Here is a 19,635-nt window from a genome sequence, read left to right on the forward strand (position 1 = left end):
GGCTATGAACTATTTATGTGTATTATCTTTCCTTGAATGCATCCCCATTCTATGGTAAATATTTACCTGAAATTTGTTTTGGCTTCAAAACATTCTGTGGTGGAGATCTATTTTCCTTCTAAATAATTATTATCTCAATCAACACCATTATTTCTGAATTGACTTGAAATGCTTTAAGATGATTTAAGAGGGGTAACAGTAATTTTTAAGCACATGAGGAATGTAAAGGTTAGCTGCCATAGAAGAAACTGCAAGAGCTGCCATGCATTAAGAGACCCTGTTTTTTTCATGGCTGACACACATCTGGAGCAAGTAAATTTAGTTTCTTTGCTTTGTACCAATGCCAACTGCTTAACCCTCTTGGTAGACAGGTGGCAATTTGTTCTTCCCAGATTTGAAGGGTTCTCTGAGTCCTAAATTCATTTCTAATTATATAACCTCTTTGGGTGATCGTATTGGCACATTTTAAAGTTAATGTGAACTGAGTCTAGGGTGTGCATTGACAGCACTTGAAATGCCTGTGGTTCACAATGTTATTCATCAAACGTTTATTGAATGCCAACTCTTCTCAAGGCCTTCTGGGGTCTACAGGGATAACCTTTCACCCTGCTGTTATTTTAGAGTGGAAGTGATGACTGTGAGGTATAAGCACAACTGCTTTGAATAGAAGAGCTGGTTTTAGACTGAGGGACTTGAAGACAGTTTCATAGAGGAGGCACATATAAGTAGGGCTTTGAAGGATATGTGTAGGCAGAGATGGATGTAAGAACTCTCTTGGCAAGAAGTATGGGAATGAGGATTCTTAGGAAGGCATGGGGCAGGTGTAGGAAGGAGCTGGGCACGTAGCTGGGGCATGAAGTATGGGAGGAGAAGTGGGAAGCGAGTAAATGTTGAGGCCAGCTTGTCAAAGGCCTCCCATAGAAATTTGCACGTTATGCTGCCAGGGATGTTGTGACTCTAAAGATCTTGGAGCAGAGCGATTTCAGAGCCGGGACCGTGTGAGGGATATGCTGGCGAGAGGAGGGCAGAAGTTAAACTAGTTTGAGGCATTCCAGGCAAGAGGTGCAGAACGCCCCAACAGGAGTCTTGGGACTGCAGAGGAAGGAATGAAAATGACCAGCATTTTGAAAACAAAATACAGTTATTGTCACTGGGTTAGATGTGGGAGTAAAAAGACAGGATCTTAAGATTTTAGGTCTAGGTTACTGAGATTAAAATGATGCTATTAAGCAAGATAGTGATTACTAGCTACTGAAAGTTTACTGAGCATTTACTGTCTGCCAGGCACTGCACCAGGTTCTCTGCTATCTTGTTCTTTATTTGGGTGGAATGATCCCCATTTTATAGACAGGGGCATTGTGGCAGAGAGAGGTGTCACAACTAGAAAGGAGCAGAGTTACTATGTGATAATAAGTTTGGTAATTTTTTTCCCATTAAATGGCTTTGTATGAACCAACTGAAAACAAGTTCTAATTCAGTTGCTTGTTCACAAGTTTTAAGGTGTTACCCCTCCCATTGTCTCAAGAAGCCCTTTTTGGTAGTGACACGAGGCACAGGTGCTAGCTTTGAGGTTCAGGGAAATTCCCGGATGGAGATGACCACCAAGCATGAAATGGGGGTGTGCTCCTGAGAAGGCCAGAGAGAGGTGGGGGCTGCATGTCTAGCGGTGGGATGCCCTCTGCCTAGAGGCATTTGTTTGAGCTGCAGGAATGGATGCACTTTCTAAGTGTTGTATGTAGAAAGAGAAGGTGGCAACAGAGAGCCAAGGAAGGGGCTGAGGGGATTTTTGGAGTACACTGTGGCGCTCTTAGAGCGCTGACGGTGAGAGCATGAATTGGTAAATCCACCCACAACTCGATAAAGTCGAACACGCACACATTCTGCAGTGGTCTCTGGTGAAACTACTCAGCTCTGCCGTTGTAGCACAAAAGCAGCCATGGCATTACGTAAATGATGGGGCGTCACTGTTTAAAAGAGATCTTAGCGAACAAGGCAGACTAGATGTTACCGTTTGCTGACTCTGCCCCAGAGAAACTCACACTGTTGTACAGAAGGAGACGGGTGAAAAGCTTGTTTACTGCACTGTGATTTGTGATAGTGAAAAATCAAGAATAACCTGTAATATTCATCTGTACAGAAATGAACAAACTATGATTTATTTGTTTAATGAAATACCTTACAGTGCATAAAGTGAATAAATTCTGCATGTTTCAATATGGATACATCTCAAGAACATAATAGTAAATGTAAAAGCAAGTTGCAAGGTCACATATATATATGGTATAATCCTTTGTACCTTTTAAAAACAAAAAAGCCCAATATGTTGTAGGTGTGCACATGTAGTAGAAAGATGAAAACATGCATAGGAATGGTACCATCCTTGGGGGAGAGGAAAGAAAGCAACCGAGAGCTCAGGGACTATGACGTTCAATTCCTTAGGAGTATTGGAAACGTATTTAGAGAACTGCTAATATGCTAAATCTGTATCATGAGTCCCTGGGTAACTGTTAAATCTTTTTTTTGGGTATTCTTATGTATACTCATAGTATTGCATATGTGTGTTTATCTGAGTATACATACACACAGTTGAATCCTTATTATTCTTAGATTCCATATTTGTGATTCCACCTACTTGCTAAAATTTATTTCTACCCCAAATTCAGTACTTGTGCTGCTTTCACAATCATTTGCAGATACGCGCAGGGCAGAGAAAAATTTTAGTTGTCACTCTGTGACACTCTGCCTTTGTGCTTCAGTCCTCATACCGTTAGTGTCTTTTTTGCTATTGAATACAACATAGTTTGCATTTTTGTGCTTTTTATTGGTGATTTTGCTATTTAAAATAGACCCTGAGCATTGTGCTTAAGTGCTGTCCCGTGCTCCTAAGCACAGGAAGGCTGGGATGTGCTTTACAGAGAAAACACATGTTAAGTGAGTGCCGTTGGCCCTAAGTCCAATGTTAATGAATCAGCAGAATGTATTAGATAAGGTATCTTTAAGCAGAAACACACATAAAACAAGGTTATATATTGATCAGTTGATGAGAATATTATGACCAGAGGCTTGCGGGACCCTAACCCTGTTTCCTCTAGGAGCGGTGGTTAAGTATTTGCTAATTCCATGATCACAGTGACTTTGAAGAATGTAACTACTGGGAATATGAGAATCTACTATGTGTATGTAAATATGTGTATTTTATATTTATAATTTTTATGATTATATTTGATTATTTTATATTCATATGTAATATTTATATATAAATACTTTTTTTCCCCCAAGTTAAAAAAAATTAGTGCAGGGCAGAGGAACTTGGAGAGTTGCCTGTGGGCCAGGCGTGGTAGGGTTCGGGAGAGGTGAACATTCAGCGGACGCAGGCGAGTTGATCGTACCCAGGGCTGTAGCAAAGGGCCCAGAAGTGGCCTTTGATTTGTGTGTTTACCTGCCATGTTCTCAAATTCAGGTCAGAAGTAAGGCATGCCAATCTCTTCTGTCTTCTCCCGGTTGCATCTGGCTGCTGGCTGTGCTTGTAAGTGAGCTTGGCGGTGCTGTGTGCGGCATGCTTCGGCTCTGCACAGAAGCGAGAGGGGGTAGACAGCACGACTTAGGCCAGGCCGACCAGAACAACACATTCCCTTACTGCGTGTATGCTTGCACAAAGCTCAGCATATTTACCCCCTTGTCCTGTGAGCTGAGCTGAATGGGTGGGGAGCAAACATCAGTTTTGTCAATATTCATAAATATGACCCCCAAAGGTTATATGGACCGATGCCCTGTGACAACTTTCTGGGTGATGAGGAGAAAGGGAGCCAGGCAGCTCAGTGCTACTTGTTCCTAACTTTGTATTTTTTGAACCAGTGAGTTTCAAATCTGGGTTGTGACTCAGAAGCACCTGTAAATTATGTTCACAAATTAGGGGAATTAATTCAAGATGGATCATAAACTTAAATGTAAAAGCTACAATTGTAAAGCTTCCAGAAGAAAATGCAGGACGAAATCTTTTCAATCTGTGATTAGCAGAGGTTTCTTAATAGATATGGAAAGCAAAGTTCTACCCCCACCCCCCAAAAAATTACCTAATTAGAAACTTGCTTATCAAAAGGCACCATTGAGAAAGTTAACTGGCAAGCCACAGAATGGGAGAAAATATGTACAAAACATAATCTGACAAAGGACTTATATCTAAAATGTATAAAGAGCTCATAAAACTTAGTATAAAAAGAATAACTCAGACAAAAGATGTGCAAAAGATTTGAAGAGACACTTCACAAAAGAAGATTGAGAATGTCTAATAAGCACATGAAAAAGTATTGAACACCGTTAGTCACCAGGGAAGTGCGAATTACATTGAGACACCATAATGAGATCCTACTATATACCCACTGGAATGGATAACCTTAGAAAACTGACAGTACTACATGTAGGTATGTGTGTTGAACAAGCAGAAAGCTCATACGTTATTGGTGAGAGTGTAAAACAACCATTTTGGAATTGGTAATCCAGCAATTCTACTCCTAGATATTTATACAATAGAAATGAAAATATTTGTCTTCAAAAAGACTTAACATATACTGAAGTGTTTAGATGGGAAATGCTGATGTCTGCAACTTATTCTAAAATTTATCAGAAAATAGGATGGATTGGCAGAGAGAGGGCTAGATCTGTGATAAGGAAAATACAGTAGAGTGTCAACAGCTGCAGCCTGGAGGTGATGGCATATGTGTGTTCACTGTCAGTTTTTTTTTCCCCCTATATGGTCAAAACTCTTTCCAAGTAAGTGTTGGGAACAGTAAGTGACTGTGTTGTCCTGGTTGGCCTGGCCAAAGTCGTGCTGTCTACCCCCAGAGTCTGAAGTGGAATGAACTCCACCTCTGATGGAGAGGTGTGGCCCCCTAGAAGGGGAGTAGGGTACAGTTGCCTAAAGGAGATTGGGCCAAAGAACCAGGGAGCCAAAGAAAAAACAGTCGTTTTCCAAGGGCCCTGATGGTCCCAGGGCCTTACCTTTAACCCAGTCGTTGGGAAATCCTGTGGGATGTTGATAAGCCTCTGATCTTTCACACTGTTTGGAGATGAGGAAGGGCCCAGCTAATAACTTTATCCTCCATAGAACCAGAAAGAATTCTAGAATCTACCCTTCCATTCTGCAAACCCCATTCTGTTCCTTGGAGGTTGTAGGAAAACAGAGATTCTTCATGTGAGAGCTGGAGATCCCTCCCACCAGTTCCGAGCAAGGAAATCAGAGTGTGAACATTCCTGGGACCCCTTGCTGCATATGCATGGGTTGGTATCAGGCTTATTCCTAGATTCAGGGGCTAACCTGTATCCAAGGAAACTCAGCCTCAAGTCATCTACCTAGAAATGGAGTACTCTGACCTCGCAGTAGTCTGTGGCACAGAAAGCAGTCACCTGTGTGTGTCAGATCACACCACAGACACTCCTGCCTCTCAAAGGGGCAGTGTGGGGATTAGTGGGATCAATGTAAAAGCCACTTACCTTAAGTTCTCTAGAGGACAGAGGCACTGGAAGTGGAAAGGAGTGGATTCTGTGCAGTGACTCACCCTCTGGCTGTCCTTTCTTTGGGGCAGCACCCTGCTTGGGCTGCAGAACCTCACAGGTTCCTACTTTGAGACCATGTATACTGTACTGAGGAATTTCTCATCTGCAGTTTTTGAAAGCACAGAAGAACCAGGTTCCCTGTTGTGCTGATGTCATTATTTCCAAAGACATGGAAAGAGGGACAAAGGGGGAGAGTGGAGGAGAGAGGGAGGCAGGAACAGAGAGACATTCTCTGTTAGAGATTGCAGGGTTTTTCTGGGGGATGGGGAAGTAGTCCTCTTCTGTCCCCATGGAAACACTATTCTGACGGGCTCATGGGTTCACACCCACTTTTTAATGTTACGTCAGTCAGCACAAGGCCAGGAAATGTTAAAGCCAGAAGACTTCTTGCGCTGTGAGCTGGCCACATCCTACATGCATGTCTGCTTAACTGTGTGCTTTCGCAATTGCGTGAGCTTGTGGCCTTTCTGTTGCCTTTGAAACTTTCCTGAAGTACTTTTCTGAATTGTGCATTACTTAGATTTCTTTTTTTCCTCTTTTGCTTCCAGTTTTTGTTTATATTGGCTGTGACTCTCATCTTGGGTTGAAAGCGAGGAAAATTGCTTGTAGGGGTTTTCAGGATTTCTGAATATGAAATGCAAGGAAGTTGCATAATGTTGTAGCATTTCCTCTTCTTGTTGCTTGCTTGTTACCCAAAATACAGTAGTTCCTTCTATAAGCTTGAAGGAATTTGGTAGGTCCTACCCTCTGATGGTCTATTGTGTTCTAAGAGTTAGTGCTACCCTGACTTGAGGTTGAAATTTTCTTGAGGTCAAACAACAATGCTTCCTGAACTATTATAACTATGGCAGCCATGCTTATATAACTCACAAGTCAAAGTCCTATGGGGGAGGGTGAGCAACATGTAGTGGTAGTAACCCCAGAAACATTTGCTTATGCTTAATTCACCAGGACTGGAAACAAGTTAAATGGCCCCCCTGTCCAGCAGCTCCCAGGGTGTGACCTACCACCTGCATGCTCCAGGGGGAGCTCTTTCACCTTTTCCCTTGAAATTATATCAGCTTAATTTGAGATTTGTCACTGGGAAGTGCAGTAAGTGCCCCAGCAACAGTGAAAATGTGAAAGCATCAGAGTCATTATGACCCGTTTCTGACCTCCGTGGGAAGGACTGACAAGATGTGCATCCTTTGTCTCAAGATCCTTGTCCCTTGTCAGGAGCGGTTTCTCGGACACTGAATATATGCCCAGCACTGTATTGGATGCCAGGTGGATGCCCATAGAGATACGACACAGAACTCGTCGTTAGGGGTGAAGACAGGAGATCAGAAATAATGAAAACCAAAAAATCTTACTGTGAAATATTAAAGTCTGTGTCACAGACAGTTAAAGGAGTGAGGTGGTCAAAGCGAGGAGCTCCAGCACGGTCTGTGGCCGGCCAGGAAGCTTTTAGGGACACTCTGTGGAGATAGAGGAAAGGGGGATAACATTTTTTTAGCACTTTTAGGCACTAGGAGACTATTTTTAATTCTCCCCAAACCCTCTCAAAGTATTATTACTTAGTTCTACTGTACAATAAGGAAACAGATTCAGAAATGTTCAACAACCATCTGAAGGCCCACAGCTAAACGGTGGGAGAGCCAGGCCTTCACACCAAGTCCCAGGACCCACAGCACATTCCACCCACCACCCTGCTTCTTCTCACCCCAGTCCATTTCCCCTGTGCTGGAATCCATCCACGGCTTATACAGGTGAAACGACACAAGAGCAATAGTCAAACCTCCAATGGAGCTTGAGTTTGTCAGCCCAGGAGTGCCCCCGGCCGCCTTCTGGATGAACCGGGGCTTAGTGCTGTGTGTCAGGATGACGTTCAGCCTCCCTGCGTTGGTGGGCCGTGAAGAGCCCTAACTGTCAGTTGTATCGAGCTGAAATCTGCTTTCCTGAGACTCACCACCCTGACCCACCCCCGATTTTTATCTTTGTTCCGAATGGAAAGTGTTTCCCCTTCCTACACGACAGCCCTTTGTGTACTCGAAAACTAGTACTATGGTGTCTCGAAAGCTTCTCTTCTGGAGCCAGAGCTGCGGTTTAGGGAAACGCACCTGCACGAGCAACGTGTATGACAGGTTAGAACAGAGAGAGCAGAACCAGAGCCAGTAAGTCCAGGGAGAAAGCCCATGTGAAGGGCCAGAGGAAAAGTCAAAACCTGACCGAAGACAGTAGAAATAGAAACGGATGAGGACTAGATGGAAGGTATATGACGGTGATAGGACTGGTAAGTCTTGGAAGGGAACTTGAGGATGACATGGAGATATTTTCTTTCCTGTTCTTCTTGGTTGCATTTTTTGTTGTTGTTCTTCATTCTAAAGTTCCTGTGAAGTTTAATGAGGCTTTCTCTCATGAGCTTTTTGTACTTGCCATGACCTTTGGCTGTAAGCAACAGAAACATAATTTTTACAAAAAGATGTTTCCCCTCTGCAAGAGTATGGATGAACCTCAGATGCATTTAGATAAAAGGGCTCAAATGGAGCCATTGGAATCCAGCCTCCCTTCATATTGTAGCAACACTTTCCCTTTGTTTGATCTGTTTTACTTGGGCTTTGCCTAAGTGCTGCCAGAGTTGGCCACAAAAGCTCTGGGTAGGTATCCTATTCTCTTAGCAACACAGCAAGTCCTCATTTCCTACAGTTGTGATAAAAAGTATTAAAACTAGTATTGTTGACTGCATTTGGCCTGCGGCTAATCAGGTGCACAGTAGGTGCGGTGTCTGGCTCACACCCCCTGGCCCCCAAGCAGCATGAACTTGATTGGAGGGCAGCTGGATCCCCAAGGAAGATGATGATGGTGTCCGTGAGGGGCATGGATGCTGAGCAGATCATAGTAGCAGGTGTCCAGAGCTCTCTTTCTGCCACGTTACTGAGGAATCATACAAGATGTGAGCCCTTTGCATTATTAGGTATAAAGCAGCAAGCTGTGCTTGACCTCATGGGAAGGAAAGTTCATTTTTCTGTTCCTCATCATCGTCATAATCGTGTTGAATTGCGAGCAGTCCTTCTCCACCAGTGTGCTGGCGTGTCGGTGTGCAGGAAGGCTTCAGGCGCTGTTAAAGATTCCATCCAGTTGGCTTTAGGAGCTCAGCCACTTGGTCACTTTTTCCTGGGCTGTTTTCCAAGAGGCTTTTCCCAGAGTCTTAAGGGGCCTGAGCCGCACAGGGGAGGGGAGAGCCAGTACCGTGGGGTACAGTGACCTCTTCCTTAGCCCTTATTTCAGAATCCCAGGTGACACTGTGAACTCTGAAACTATTAGCAGCACCTGTCACATAGCATTCAGTGTAGAAATTTAATGGCTGTGTGAGGGATTTTGATAGCCTTGAGGTAAGCCAAATAAAAGGAATCTGCTTTATATTATCTCATCATAAGGTTTGAATTGAATATTTCCATTCCTCCGTGAGGGAAGATTCCTAGAGAATTTGCCAGATGTTTGGAAGAATGAGGTCCTGTTACCTGAAAGTGGTAGACGTGGCCTACCTTTTCTATCTGGCCAGTGTGCCAGTGCATTGTCCGCATTGACCCCAACATGGGGAGTTTTTTTTCAATCTCTTTTACTCTTTCTACTCAAAAACTGTCCATCTAATCAATGCTTATTGAGTGACCTTCTATATTCCAGTTATTGAACTCTCTGTATATGGAATTCTGCAGGACAGAGCCAGGTTTCACATTCGTTCAGGAGCAGGTCATTGGGAAGAGGCGGCAGGTACATTTTTCCTGGCTTCACTTTGGATGGGGTCTGGCCTAAGGCAGCTGCTTGCATACTGCTTGCAGTGGAAAGGACAAGCCCAGGGAGCGTTGCTGGGTGGGAAATAGAAAAGCAGAGGCCGTTGTTTCCATTATCTCCATATCGTGACTGTGCGGCTGAGAGGCACGGTTCTGATGGGAAGGGGAGGAACCAGCCCTGAGCTGCCACGTTCTGGCCCCTCCAGTTGACACATAGCTGTTCAAATTGGTTTCATCCCCACGGGCTTAAGATGAAAACCCTTCCTTCTCCAAAGCTTTTCCAAGTGTGACCTGTGGCCCACCCCAGAAAGAGAGGATCTCTTTGGCCTGAGAATTCATGTCCAGTACTGAGTGGAGGTCCACAGACCCAGGGTATCCTACTAGTGACTTCTCAGGGGTGTTACTAAGTATCCTAAATCTAGCCTGTTGATAGAATTTGCTGAGTGTGTGGTGCTGTCCTAAAACTGTCTGCCCCACATCCCTTGCCCTCGCTGGCCAGTTTTCTGTGAATGTGCCTCTAGTTTGGGAAAGGAAGTTCTTGGGGCACCCTCAAGTGTCTCACAGTGCTTGTGGTTTTCAATTACTGCTGTAGTTCTGTATTAATTAGAAGTTTGCAGAATTACTGTTAAGTTGGATGGAAATTTTGTTCTTATGTAATGATTGTATTGTTACTGTTTTAATTAGTGTTTAGCTTCTTTTGAATTCTTTGTTAATCGTGGAGGCTTTTTTCCACTGGAAAGTGGGTCTGGGTGGGGAAGGTGTATGAAGTTGTGGTTTGAGTACAGTCTCTAGTCTGGAGGGCTCTGCCACTCACTCGCTAGCTTGGTAACCCTGGGAAAGCTATCTAACCTACCTGATGCTACAGAGTAGAGACGTTGTACTCCATAGGCTTGCGGATGAAATAAAACAGTTCATGTGAAATGCTTAGTTTAGTGTTTGGCACATGATTGGTGGTGGGTGGTTGCTTTTATATTTGACAGATGTTAAAAAAACCCACACAATTGAGAATCCATCACTCTAAAAGTCAACTTTAGAGTGTCTCCTTTCCTTTACTCCCTTAATTCAGTTGCCTAAATTGCAGTGCTAATGAGACTGATATCACTGGGTCCCTCAAATTACGTTCCCATCCTTAGCTGTTTATCGCCCTAGAGATAGAGAGGAGGACGTCGGGGGAAACGATGGAAGTTAGCCTTTTTGGAGTGGTCTGGGGGCCACAGGATTTGGGTTCCACGCTCTGTGTTGAATATTTTCTGTTTCCTCATTTAATTTTCACAACTACCCTAAGAGGTATTAGGAATATTAGTCTCCGTATTTTACAGGTGGCCAGACTGAGGTTTAGAGATGTTAAGTGATTAGAGAAAGTGCATTAGCTGATTCAGTCTTCCTAGCAGCCATAATTCAGGAACTGTTCGGTGACTCATGTCCCCTTGAAGTGATCCTGGAGAGTTGGGTTCTATTCTTTCAAGACAAAGGTTCTTGAGAGGCTTACTTGAAAGCATTGTAAATAAACCTGAGATAACTGCTAATCTATCAGAAGCCAGAAGCCACAGTCAGAGACCTTTCATTTCAGGAAATTGCCCTTACCTTTGAATCTCAGTCTGACACTAGTCTAGTGGACAACTGAGAGATCTATAGGTTTCCCCAGATCAGACCGACCATTTCTAAAGGGCCAATTGGATGCCCGCTGCTTCTGCCAATTTGTAAGTACTTAGGAACCATAGACTACTGGTGTGGCTTGGTAGTTGTTTGTGTTTGCCACTGCCTGGAAAAGTAAGACGACTGGAACATTGCTATAGAGACAAGATAGAGTAGCATATCTCTTACCAGCTGTGTGGCCTTAGACAAACTATGAAGCCTCTCTGGGCTTCAGAGTCTACATTTGTGAAATGGGAATAACAGTAGTCCCTGACCCGTAGGTGGTTGAAAGGGTTCGGTGATGTTGTGTGTGTGTGCACTTGGGAAATGCTGTGACCATGCCACCCTCTGGCCAGCGTGGTGAGGCTGCCCCCGCTCCCTGGGCTGCCTTACAGAGCCTTGTAGTCACACAGTCCTGGCAGGCATGGCTCGTTAGCTTCATTTCAAAACTCATTCTCTTTGGCTCATTTACCCAAACCAGACGGAGAGTAATGGCCCAGCCTCAGAGGGTCAGGCAGCACATGTTTCTGGTGCCCTTGGCTCATTGATCACGCCTCTCCAGTTTGGGGAATGCTTGGGGGTTCCAGGCAGGGGCCTCCTGAGACCAGGAAACCTTGAAGGAAAGTCATTTGTGCAAATTCACCTCCTAATTAAGGGTAGCTGAAAGCTCTACATTCTGCTGTTCCTTATGGATTTTGCCCTTTATAAAGAGGAACAAGTTTCTTGGGATAGAAAATTTAGATTAAATGGGAGGAACGAAGTGACCAGAGATGGCTGAAAAAAATACTTGCCAAACTACAGCCTCTGCCCTGCGCTTCCTGCTCCAGCTTGCCGACGTCACTCGCCGTGCGTGCGGTTCACCGTGGCGTGGGGCCCCCTTGTTAGCAGGCTGCCCGTTCCGCTCACAGGCCACCGGCCCTGCAGCATCGTGGTGCTGCCCCTGCGCCCTGTCCTCGCCTCCTGCCCTTCTCTCCTGCGCCCCGATGGCAGAACACCCTGGCCTTCTTCTGTCCAGAAGGCTCTGCAAGGGGTGTATCTTTTGACCCCTGATTTCCAGAATTGATGCCTTTCACTCATCAAACAATCTGCCTTACGTACAGGAACCCCCTCCTTTTATTCTCATCCTTCTGAGCTTCAGTAAGTGGCTGTGCCTCTCAAGTCTTCTTTAGGAAAGGAGTAATAGTAATAAAATGGGGTGATTGTTCTTACCGTATTTGATAGTTCAGAGACCTTCTTGGCTGACTCCTTCAGTACACAGATGAGGTAGCAGAAGCCCAGAGAGGGTAAGAGGCCCACCCAATGACACAAGGTAACTGACGGGCCAAGTTGGAACGATTGGCCAGTTCTTGACCAGCCATTCCCACCCAGAAGCCCTTTTAGGGTTTCATGGCTCGCTTTGCAGAGGTGCTTGGCCTGGTTCCTTTAGTGGTTACATGAGTGGTTCTAGTGCTATCAGTCACCTGGAATATCTCTTTATGTTGTATTTTTGGGACCAGTTTCATCTTATGCCTTTTCATACCTACAGAATTGTAATCACCAAAGAAAGATCTAGGTACTGTAATTTTTTCTAAAACAGGCTTTATCTTATTTCATGTCAGCATACCAAGGATTGGCAAACCGGCCCACAGGCCACATCCAGCTCACCGCCTGCTTTGGTATAGCACATGAGCTAAACATGGTATTTATAGATGAGCATTTGCAATTGATTTGATGATAGGAAATACTGACTTTGAACTCTAATAAAGCTAAATGTTATTCTCCCTCTATTAAAATAATTCAGTTTTTCTCATTAATAGGCCTGTATTTCAAAAAAATCGTGCTCCTTGGAAAAAGATACTCTAAATGACTCTGATGGCCAGTCTTGGTTGAGAACCTCTTACTTAACACTAGAGGACCCAAGCCAAGCATCTCTGAAAAGAGAGCCGTGAAGCCCTTAAAGGGACTTTCACTTGCTAGGAATATAATACCTGTATTTTGAAAAATTATTGTATTTTTAATTTTATCAACAAGATGTGTGGAAATTCATTTTCTTTCTTGTTATACAAGTACCTACATAATAGCATTGATTTTGCCTCCTGGCCTGTGAAACCTACGCAAAGTACTGTGTCTCTTTACTGAGAAAGCTTGCTGACTCTTGCAGTATGTCATTATCTGCTTTATATTGGGGCATTTTCCCTTTTTCTGTATTTGGGCGCTTCCCTCTTTTGATTTCTATAAATCATTTAAGGGGTTTCTATTGTAAGAGTAATATATTCTCCTCATAACATTCGGTTTTACAAAAGTATATAAAGTTGCAAGTGATTGGTCCCATTCCCCAGCATTAACACCTAACAGCTGGTGATGTCTTTGTCCTGCCTTCCCCATGTACCAGCTGTGAGACCCTAGGTAGCCTCTCCTCTCAGATTCTCCTTCCGTAAAACAGTTCCTACCCAGCAGGATTGTTGTGTAGATAATTTGAGGTAATTCATGTGAATGCTTAGTGTATTGCCTGGTGTGTAGTTAATGCTTAGTGATTTATAACAAATCAAAAATTTTCCCCTCCTTTTTAGTTTATACAGACATAAAGGTTTATTTTTTTAATTCCTTTTTATAAAAAAAAATTCCACACATGATTCTGATGTTTGATGTTCTTAAGAAACACAATTTAAGAACAGCTGAAGTAAATACTGGGAATTAGATATTACAGAAGAGATTCATATTTGGGGGCCAGAAATTCCCTTCCATCTTACCACACAAACTAGGGAAAGGAGGAAGGTAATGGTTTTCTTCAGTGAGCCTGTAAGGTAATATAAAATGCAGATGAGTAAATGTGTATTTCTCTTTTCCAGGTCTACAACTCGAACAAAGACAGTCAGAGTGAAGGGAGTAAGTATGTTGCTTGGTCATCTTCTCCGGCTGGGCTGGGATTGAGCTGTGAGAAGGTGCTACTCCAGGCAGAGCCACCAGGAGGTGCTGTGGTCATGTTGGGTCCACCCCATTTTCCTGAGTGCCGCCCGAGCTGCTTCCTCCCTGTAACACCCCCCACCCCCACCCCGGTTAGAGACTCCCGGACAGTAAGCCTGACTGGCAAGGCCGTGTGACACCTTGCATTATATAACCCTTCACACTTTACAAAGCAGCTTCATGTACATTATCTCAGTTAATCCTAGGTCTTCTTAAGAATGTAGTTCCAAACACCACTTGAAAGTTACTTAATCCAATAATACCAAGCTCCCCAAGACCCGTGGGAGCCCTGTCCGGTGGAAAAGCCAGAAATGACTTTGCCTTCCACACAGTCTCGTCCAAAGGACGGCAGAGGCAGCAGCTATCTTAGTGATGGCTTAGTAACTCTGCTCCTTTCTGCCTCTTGGGAGAGGACAGAGTGAGGATGGTGAACTCAGTGGTAGTATTCCTCTTTGATGGGCATGACCCTGGCAGCCTCCGTAGACTACTGAGCACCTTTCCCCTGCTCCTGACTCCGAGCACGCTGTTAGTCACGATTCCCAAGGGCACCTGTACCCTTGGAAAGATGATGGAATTAATAAGCTGCTACTGCTGGGGTGTTTGGGTTGATTGTCAACTAGGTGGAGAGGAGAAAAATCAGATTCCGTCCAGGTTGCTACAAGAGTACAAAGGAAACCCTGTCCCCTTGCCTCAGATTTGCTTTGTAAAGTCACTTGGAAAAAAAATTAAAAGATAGCCCTGGCATGATTTCCGGTAGTGTCAGAAAAATCAGTGAAACAGTGCCTCTCCATGTGGACAAAAGGATGAGTGTTTTTTTTGTGTGTGAAATCATAGGACAGAGATTTTCCTTCTTTCTTTCTTTCTAAAATGTAGATTTTACCAGGAGTTTTATATAAATATTAAGTAATTTGAAATGGTTGCTGTTGGTAGGGAAGGACTTGACCTACTTTAAATACTTCTCTATACTTTGCACTGTCTACACTGATACCATTTAAAAGATAGCATTTATTGACCACTTACTATGTTTGTAAGTTTATAGTTTATTGCATTAGCTCATTTAATGCTTGCAACACTGTGAGACAGGTACTTTGACCTACTTTGTAAATTAGGAAATGGAGGCTAGTAAATTCAGGGGACACGATTTAAACTGAGTTCTGAGTCTAAAGGCTCCACTGTCACCCACAAGGATATTCGACTTCCTCAGGGAAAGAAACCATGCCAAAGCCTCCACGCTGGAAAACAGAGACGTCTGTGCCGCTTTGCTCTTGGCGTCCCGTTTTGCACAGGGCACAGGGAGTTGGCTGCCTCCTGGGGCTCTTCACTTGCTTATCCTTTCATTTACCAAGTGGGAGAGAAAAAGGGGGGATAAAACATATAGGCCACTTTTTCAGGAGTAGTTTAGATAGACATATTTTTCAGTGTATTATTATTATTCTAAAAAATGTTCTGCTCACAGATCTCCATGCTGGCAAAACCAGAGTAGGGATCTAGGTCACTGCTCCCCCACCTCCTCTGGCATCAGGAGAGGTGCTCCCCCACCTCCTCTGGCATCAGGACTGCCTTTTCACAGCACTCAATGCCTTAGCCACCCCCCTGCCTTCTGAAGTGGTTGACTTGTCATAACTCTGAGCTGCAGTGATTTTCACCCCCCCCCCCCCCCCCCCCCCCCCCCCCCCCCCCCCGCTCCCGGGCTCATCTGCCCCAGGAGGCACTGTTTTCCAGGGTCTGATTGTGCTGCAGCTCTCTGTTTATACCGCAGCAGAAACTCTTGTAAGGTAGGAAGTTACTCTGATAGGAATTTAAGAGCAGGGCATTGCTCTTTTTTACCTTTAATGACCAAAGTCTAAATGTCCAGTATTTTCCTTTCTAGAAAATGTTTTTGTGAGAATTGGAATGCCAGCGTTTATCACAGAGCCAGAATGCTTTGAAGGGGCAGGTAGCAGAAGGAAGTTCCTCTGGTGACACTTGTGAAACTGTGGCTTTCATCCTGAAGTTTCTCTCAGGGCGTACAGTGCCTGTGGGGCACCAGACAGAGCCAGAGGTAATGTCTGTCAACGGCTGGTATTTTCCTAACTGCCTAGTTGCCAGGGAGAGGGTGGCAGCAGATAAATACATGGACATTTGTGCACAGAGCCTTTTTCCTCTCCTCTTTTCTAGTCTCTATTTGAATCTCAGGTGTAGAGGGATTGAATTAATCTTACTCCCTGGGTTGTGGTATATGATCACCACAGGCCCCTCCATCCATCCATCCATCCATCCATCCATCCATCCATCCATCCATCCATCCATTCTAATCTTTTCCCAACTTCTATTCCTTTCCTCCTCTGTGGGCCATCATTCTAATGTGTACGAAGTATATTCTTGGACAATGAGATATTTTATGTGCCTGTGTTTTTAAGTTATATGAATGATTATATGTCTTGTTCTGTTTCTTAACTTTGCTTCCTCAGCATTGTGTTAGGAGCCATCCACATTCTTCTGTCTACTTCTAGGCCATGACTTCTGTCTGCCACATACTCCGTCGTGTGTAACTCTGTGTGTGTGTTTTTGTAGCGGTACGCCCCACCTTCTCATGCCTCCAACTCCTCATCACCGCCAACCACACCACAATGAACATCTTTGTACATATTCCCCATGTGAGACTTTCTCTGGGATATACTCGCATCCGTAGGCCCACCAGCCCTCGGTGAGCATTTCTTCATTCCTGCCAACTCTTAACCATTATTCAGCTTTCTAGTTTTTTGTCAGTCTTACAGATCTAAAATGATAGCTCTTTGGTTTAATTTTTATTTCCCTGTTAATTAATGAATTTGAGTATCTCTTCATATGTCTGTTCACTGAGTTTCCTCTTTTGTTTATTGCCTATTCATGCCCTTTACCCATTTATTCATTTAGTTGCCTTTTTTCTTGATTTGTTAAAGTTTCTTATATTAGTTCCTTCTTAGTTGTAGATACCTTAAATGTATTTTTTAATCTGGGCATATGTCTATTAATATTACATGTAATATCCTTCCTTGAAGTCTTTTTATATGTTCAAATTCATCTTTTTTTGACAGGGTTGAGGGTCTTTCTGGTTTTGATTTTTCAAGTTGTGTTTTAAAGAAGACCTTTCTGATCCATGTCACAAAGATGAGCACCTACATTTTCTTTTATTGGCTTCATGATTCTGTCTTTCTCATTCAGGTTTCTAGTCCAGTGGATATCTACCACTGAAGATGATATTTCATGAAGAGCCAGTTTCCCACCGTCATCTTCTAAACTGTCTGTTCTTTCCCCTTTTTGACTTGTGGTACCAGATTTATTGTATGTTAGGTCTGCATAGCTGAGCTCTGTCTCTGATCTGTTATTGCTGTGCCGACACCTCTGCATTTGTATGGTGACTTTGAAGCAAGTCTTAGATCCTGGTAGCTTGTGTCTCCTCTCTTTCTCTCCTTTTTCATGGTTGGCTTAGCTGCTTGTGGACTTTATCCTTCTGCACAAATTCTAACATAGCTTTGGTAAGTTTCTCAAAAACTTAAAATTTTCATTTGGGAATGCATCAAACTGTGTAGGTTAATTTAGGTGAAATTGATGCTTTTATAATACTAAGTTAAGTCATCTCTTCCAAGAGCTTTGACTATCTTTTATTCAGACTACCTGTGTCCTTTATTAGGGTTTTAGCTTTCTACCTAGAGGTCTTATCTATTCTTGGTTAAGTTAATCCCTAAATGTTAAATTCAAAAACCAATCTATTTTTTCTAGTCATATGGGCTTTTCCCATGGATACTGCTGCCATCAGGGAACCTTCCCTGGTTTGTTCCTAGAATGTCAGGAATATATGTCAGCGACACTGAGTTTTCTCTAGTTGCTCAAATTCTTACCTAGTGGAGGAGGGAAGGGACACTATGGGAAGAAGGGTCGTTGTGCCCTGGGCTCCCTTACTGATCGTGTGCCTGAGCCAGTGATCCAGACAGCTGCCAGCTGCCCTTGATTCTCCCCTTTAGTATCACAAAGAGCAGGACTGTGCACTAGGCAAGACCCTTCCTCTCTCATCCCACCCTCTGTGGCCCCTCTTCCATCCTGTTGTTTGATCTGCCTTTGGCTACACTTGTGAGGTTTACTCCCCAAAACTCCCCAAAGGCACTGTGAGAATTGTTTTATTCTCCTTTGAAATGAACCCAGCCCCGAAGCAGAAGGAGAAGCCAGGAAGCTGCCTCCTCAGGCCAGGCTGCTGTTGTCCCCTGGTTCCCTCCCAGGGGGTAGTTAGAAAGCCAAGACCTGGCAGGAAGGATACACTGGTCCAGCGCACAAGAGGCAGGGAAAGGCAGGCTTTTCTAGTGTGGATCGGTCTTTTCCAAGTTTGAAGTTTTTAGTAATAAATGTCACTGCCTACTTACTTCTAACAAGATTATCTTGTTTACATAAACGCTACCCTCCCACTGCTTCTCCAGCTGTTTGAAGGCTGGCAGGCTGAGCCAGAGAGGGCTCTCGATCTCCTAATCTTGACTTCATAGCACCACTTTCTTTAATGTGAATATTAACTCCAATTCTCTAGGTTAGTGGTGCTATTTGAAAAGAGTCTGCCCGAGTTGCCCCGGGCATGCCTGCTAGCACTTCAGGACCAGCGCAGCACTGGCTGTCTGGCTTTTCGAGAGGACATCGCAGTAGTTAACTGTGCTCCCCACCCTTGTTTGCTCCTACCTGAACCTTTTACGGGGCTTCACTGTAGGAGTCCAGGCTTCCTGCAGCTCTTCATTTGATTAATACCTCCTGGAGTATTTAAGGGCCTGTGGCCCTGGGCATCATGTGTGCTGAGGGGTACAGACACCCAGAAGTCGAATATGTGCCTTTAAGGAATCTATGATCTACAGTTGAGGTTCAACCACCGGGAGATGATAGACAGATGGCCAGTCCCATGTGCGTGGGTATGTGTAATGTTCCCAGTGTGGAGAGCCAATTGGTTTGAGAGTGAGCATAGAATGGGCTTCTGTCTAGGCCAGAAAGACTTAAAAAAAGGGAACTTCTTACCTTCCCTCCTCCCCCAAAGAAGGAAATACAGCACTTAAGCCCTTCATTCCTTCCAGTTTGTTTCTACTCTAGTATTTGCACACGAATGAATCCTTTGCATTTGTGTAACGCTCAAGAACCCGCTGTAGCTGCCAGTCTGTCATTGACACTGGGACATGGGGGAAAGAGCAGTGACCGGAGCAAGAATGCAAAGTTAGAATTAGGATTTAATCACATGAAGGGTCTAGACATTGAATTTCTAAACTTCTCTCCCAAGCAGGTTGAAAAACATATATTTTTACTTATGATAAAAATAACATGAACTCATTGTAGAGTATGATGGTAATACAGCAATGATTTTCCAAAAATTCAATAAAAGCACCTATAAAACAACCCGATACTTCTTTCTTGCCTTTTTTTCATAATGTCTTACATGTATTTTGTCACTGTCAAATATATTTTGATTTAATTGGCGATGTACTGAAAATACTTGTTTGTATTCTGCTTTAAAAAATTTACAAGCATTTGCCCACATCATGAAAATTGTTTATGAGTACCATGTGTAATGGTTGTTTAATATTTTGTCGTAGGATTATATCCTAATTTGTTAAGCCATTTCCTAGCATTGGACTTGAATATTCTTTCCAGATTCTTGCCATTAGGGTAACATCGGTCTTTGTACATGTGCCCTGGAGAGAGTTGTTTCCAGGGCTGGCGCTGTGTGAATGCTGTAGGTGAGCTGCTGGCA

The 19,635-nt window shown here is 43.8% G+C and overlaps 1 protein-coding gene across 8 annotated transcripts in view; it reads left to right on the top strand.

The window, feature by feature from the left end:
- Positions 1-19,635, top strand: part of ARHGAP26 (Rho GTPase activating protein 26) — a 404,986-nt gene that overhangs the window by 199,649 nt on the left and 185,702 nt on the right. For all 8 annotated transcript variants that reach the window (XR_012125172.1, XM_073221874.1, XM_073221875.1 and 5 more), the window contains exon 12: positions 13,787-13,823. Coding sequence is in view for 7 of the 8 variants with exons in the window: in XM_073221874.1 (XP_073077975.1) it covers positions 13,787-13,823 (37 nt within the window). In the remaining variant the exon portion in view is untranslated. The remainder of the gene's footprint in view (positions 1-13,786; positions 13,824-19,635) is intronic.

Source organism: Manis javanica, chromosome 14, assembly GCF_040802235.1.
Source record: "Manis javanica isolate MJ-LG chromosome 14, MJ_LKY, whole genome shotgun sequence".
NCBI lineage: Eukaryota > Metazoa > Chordata > Mammalia > Pholidota > Manidae > Manis > Manis javanica.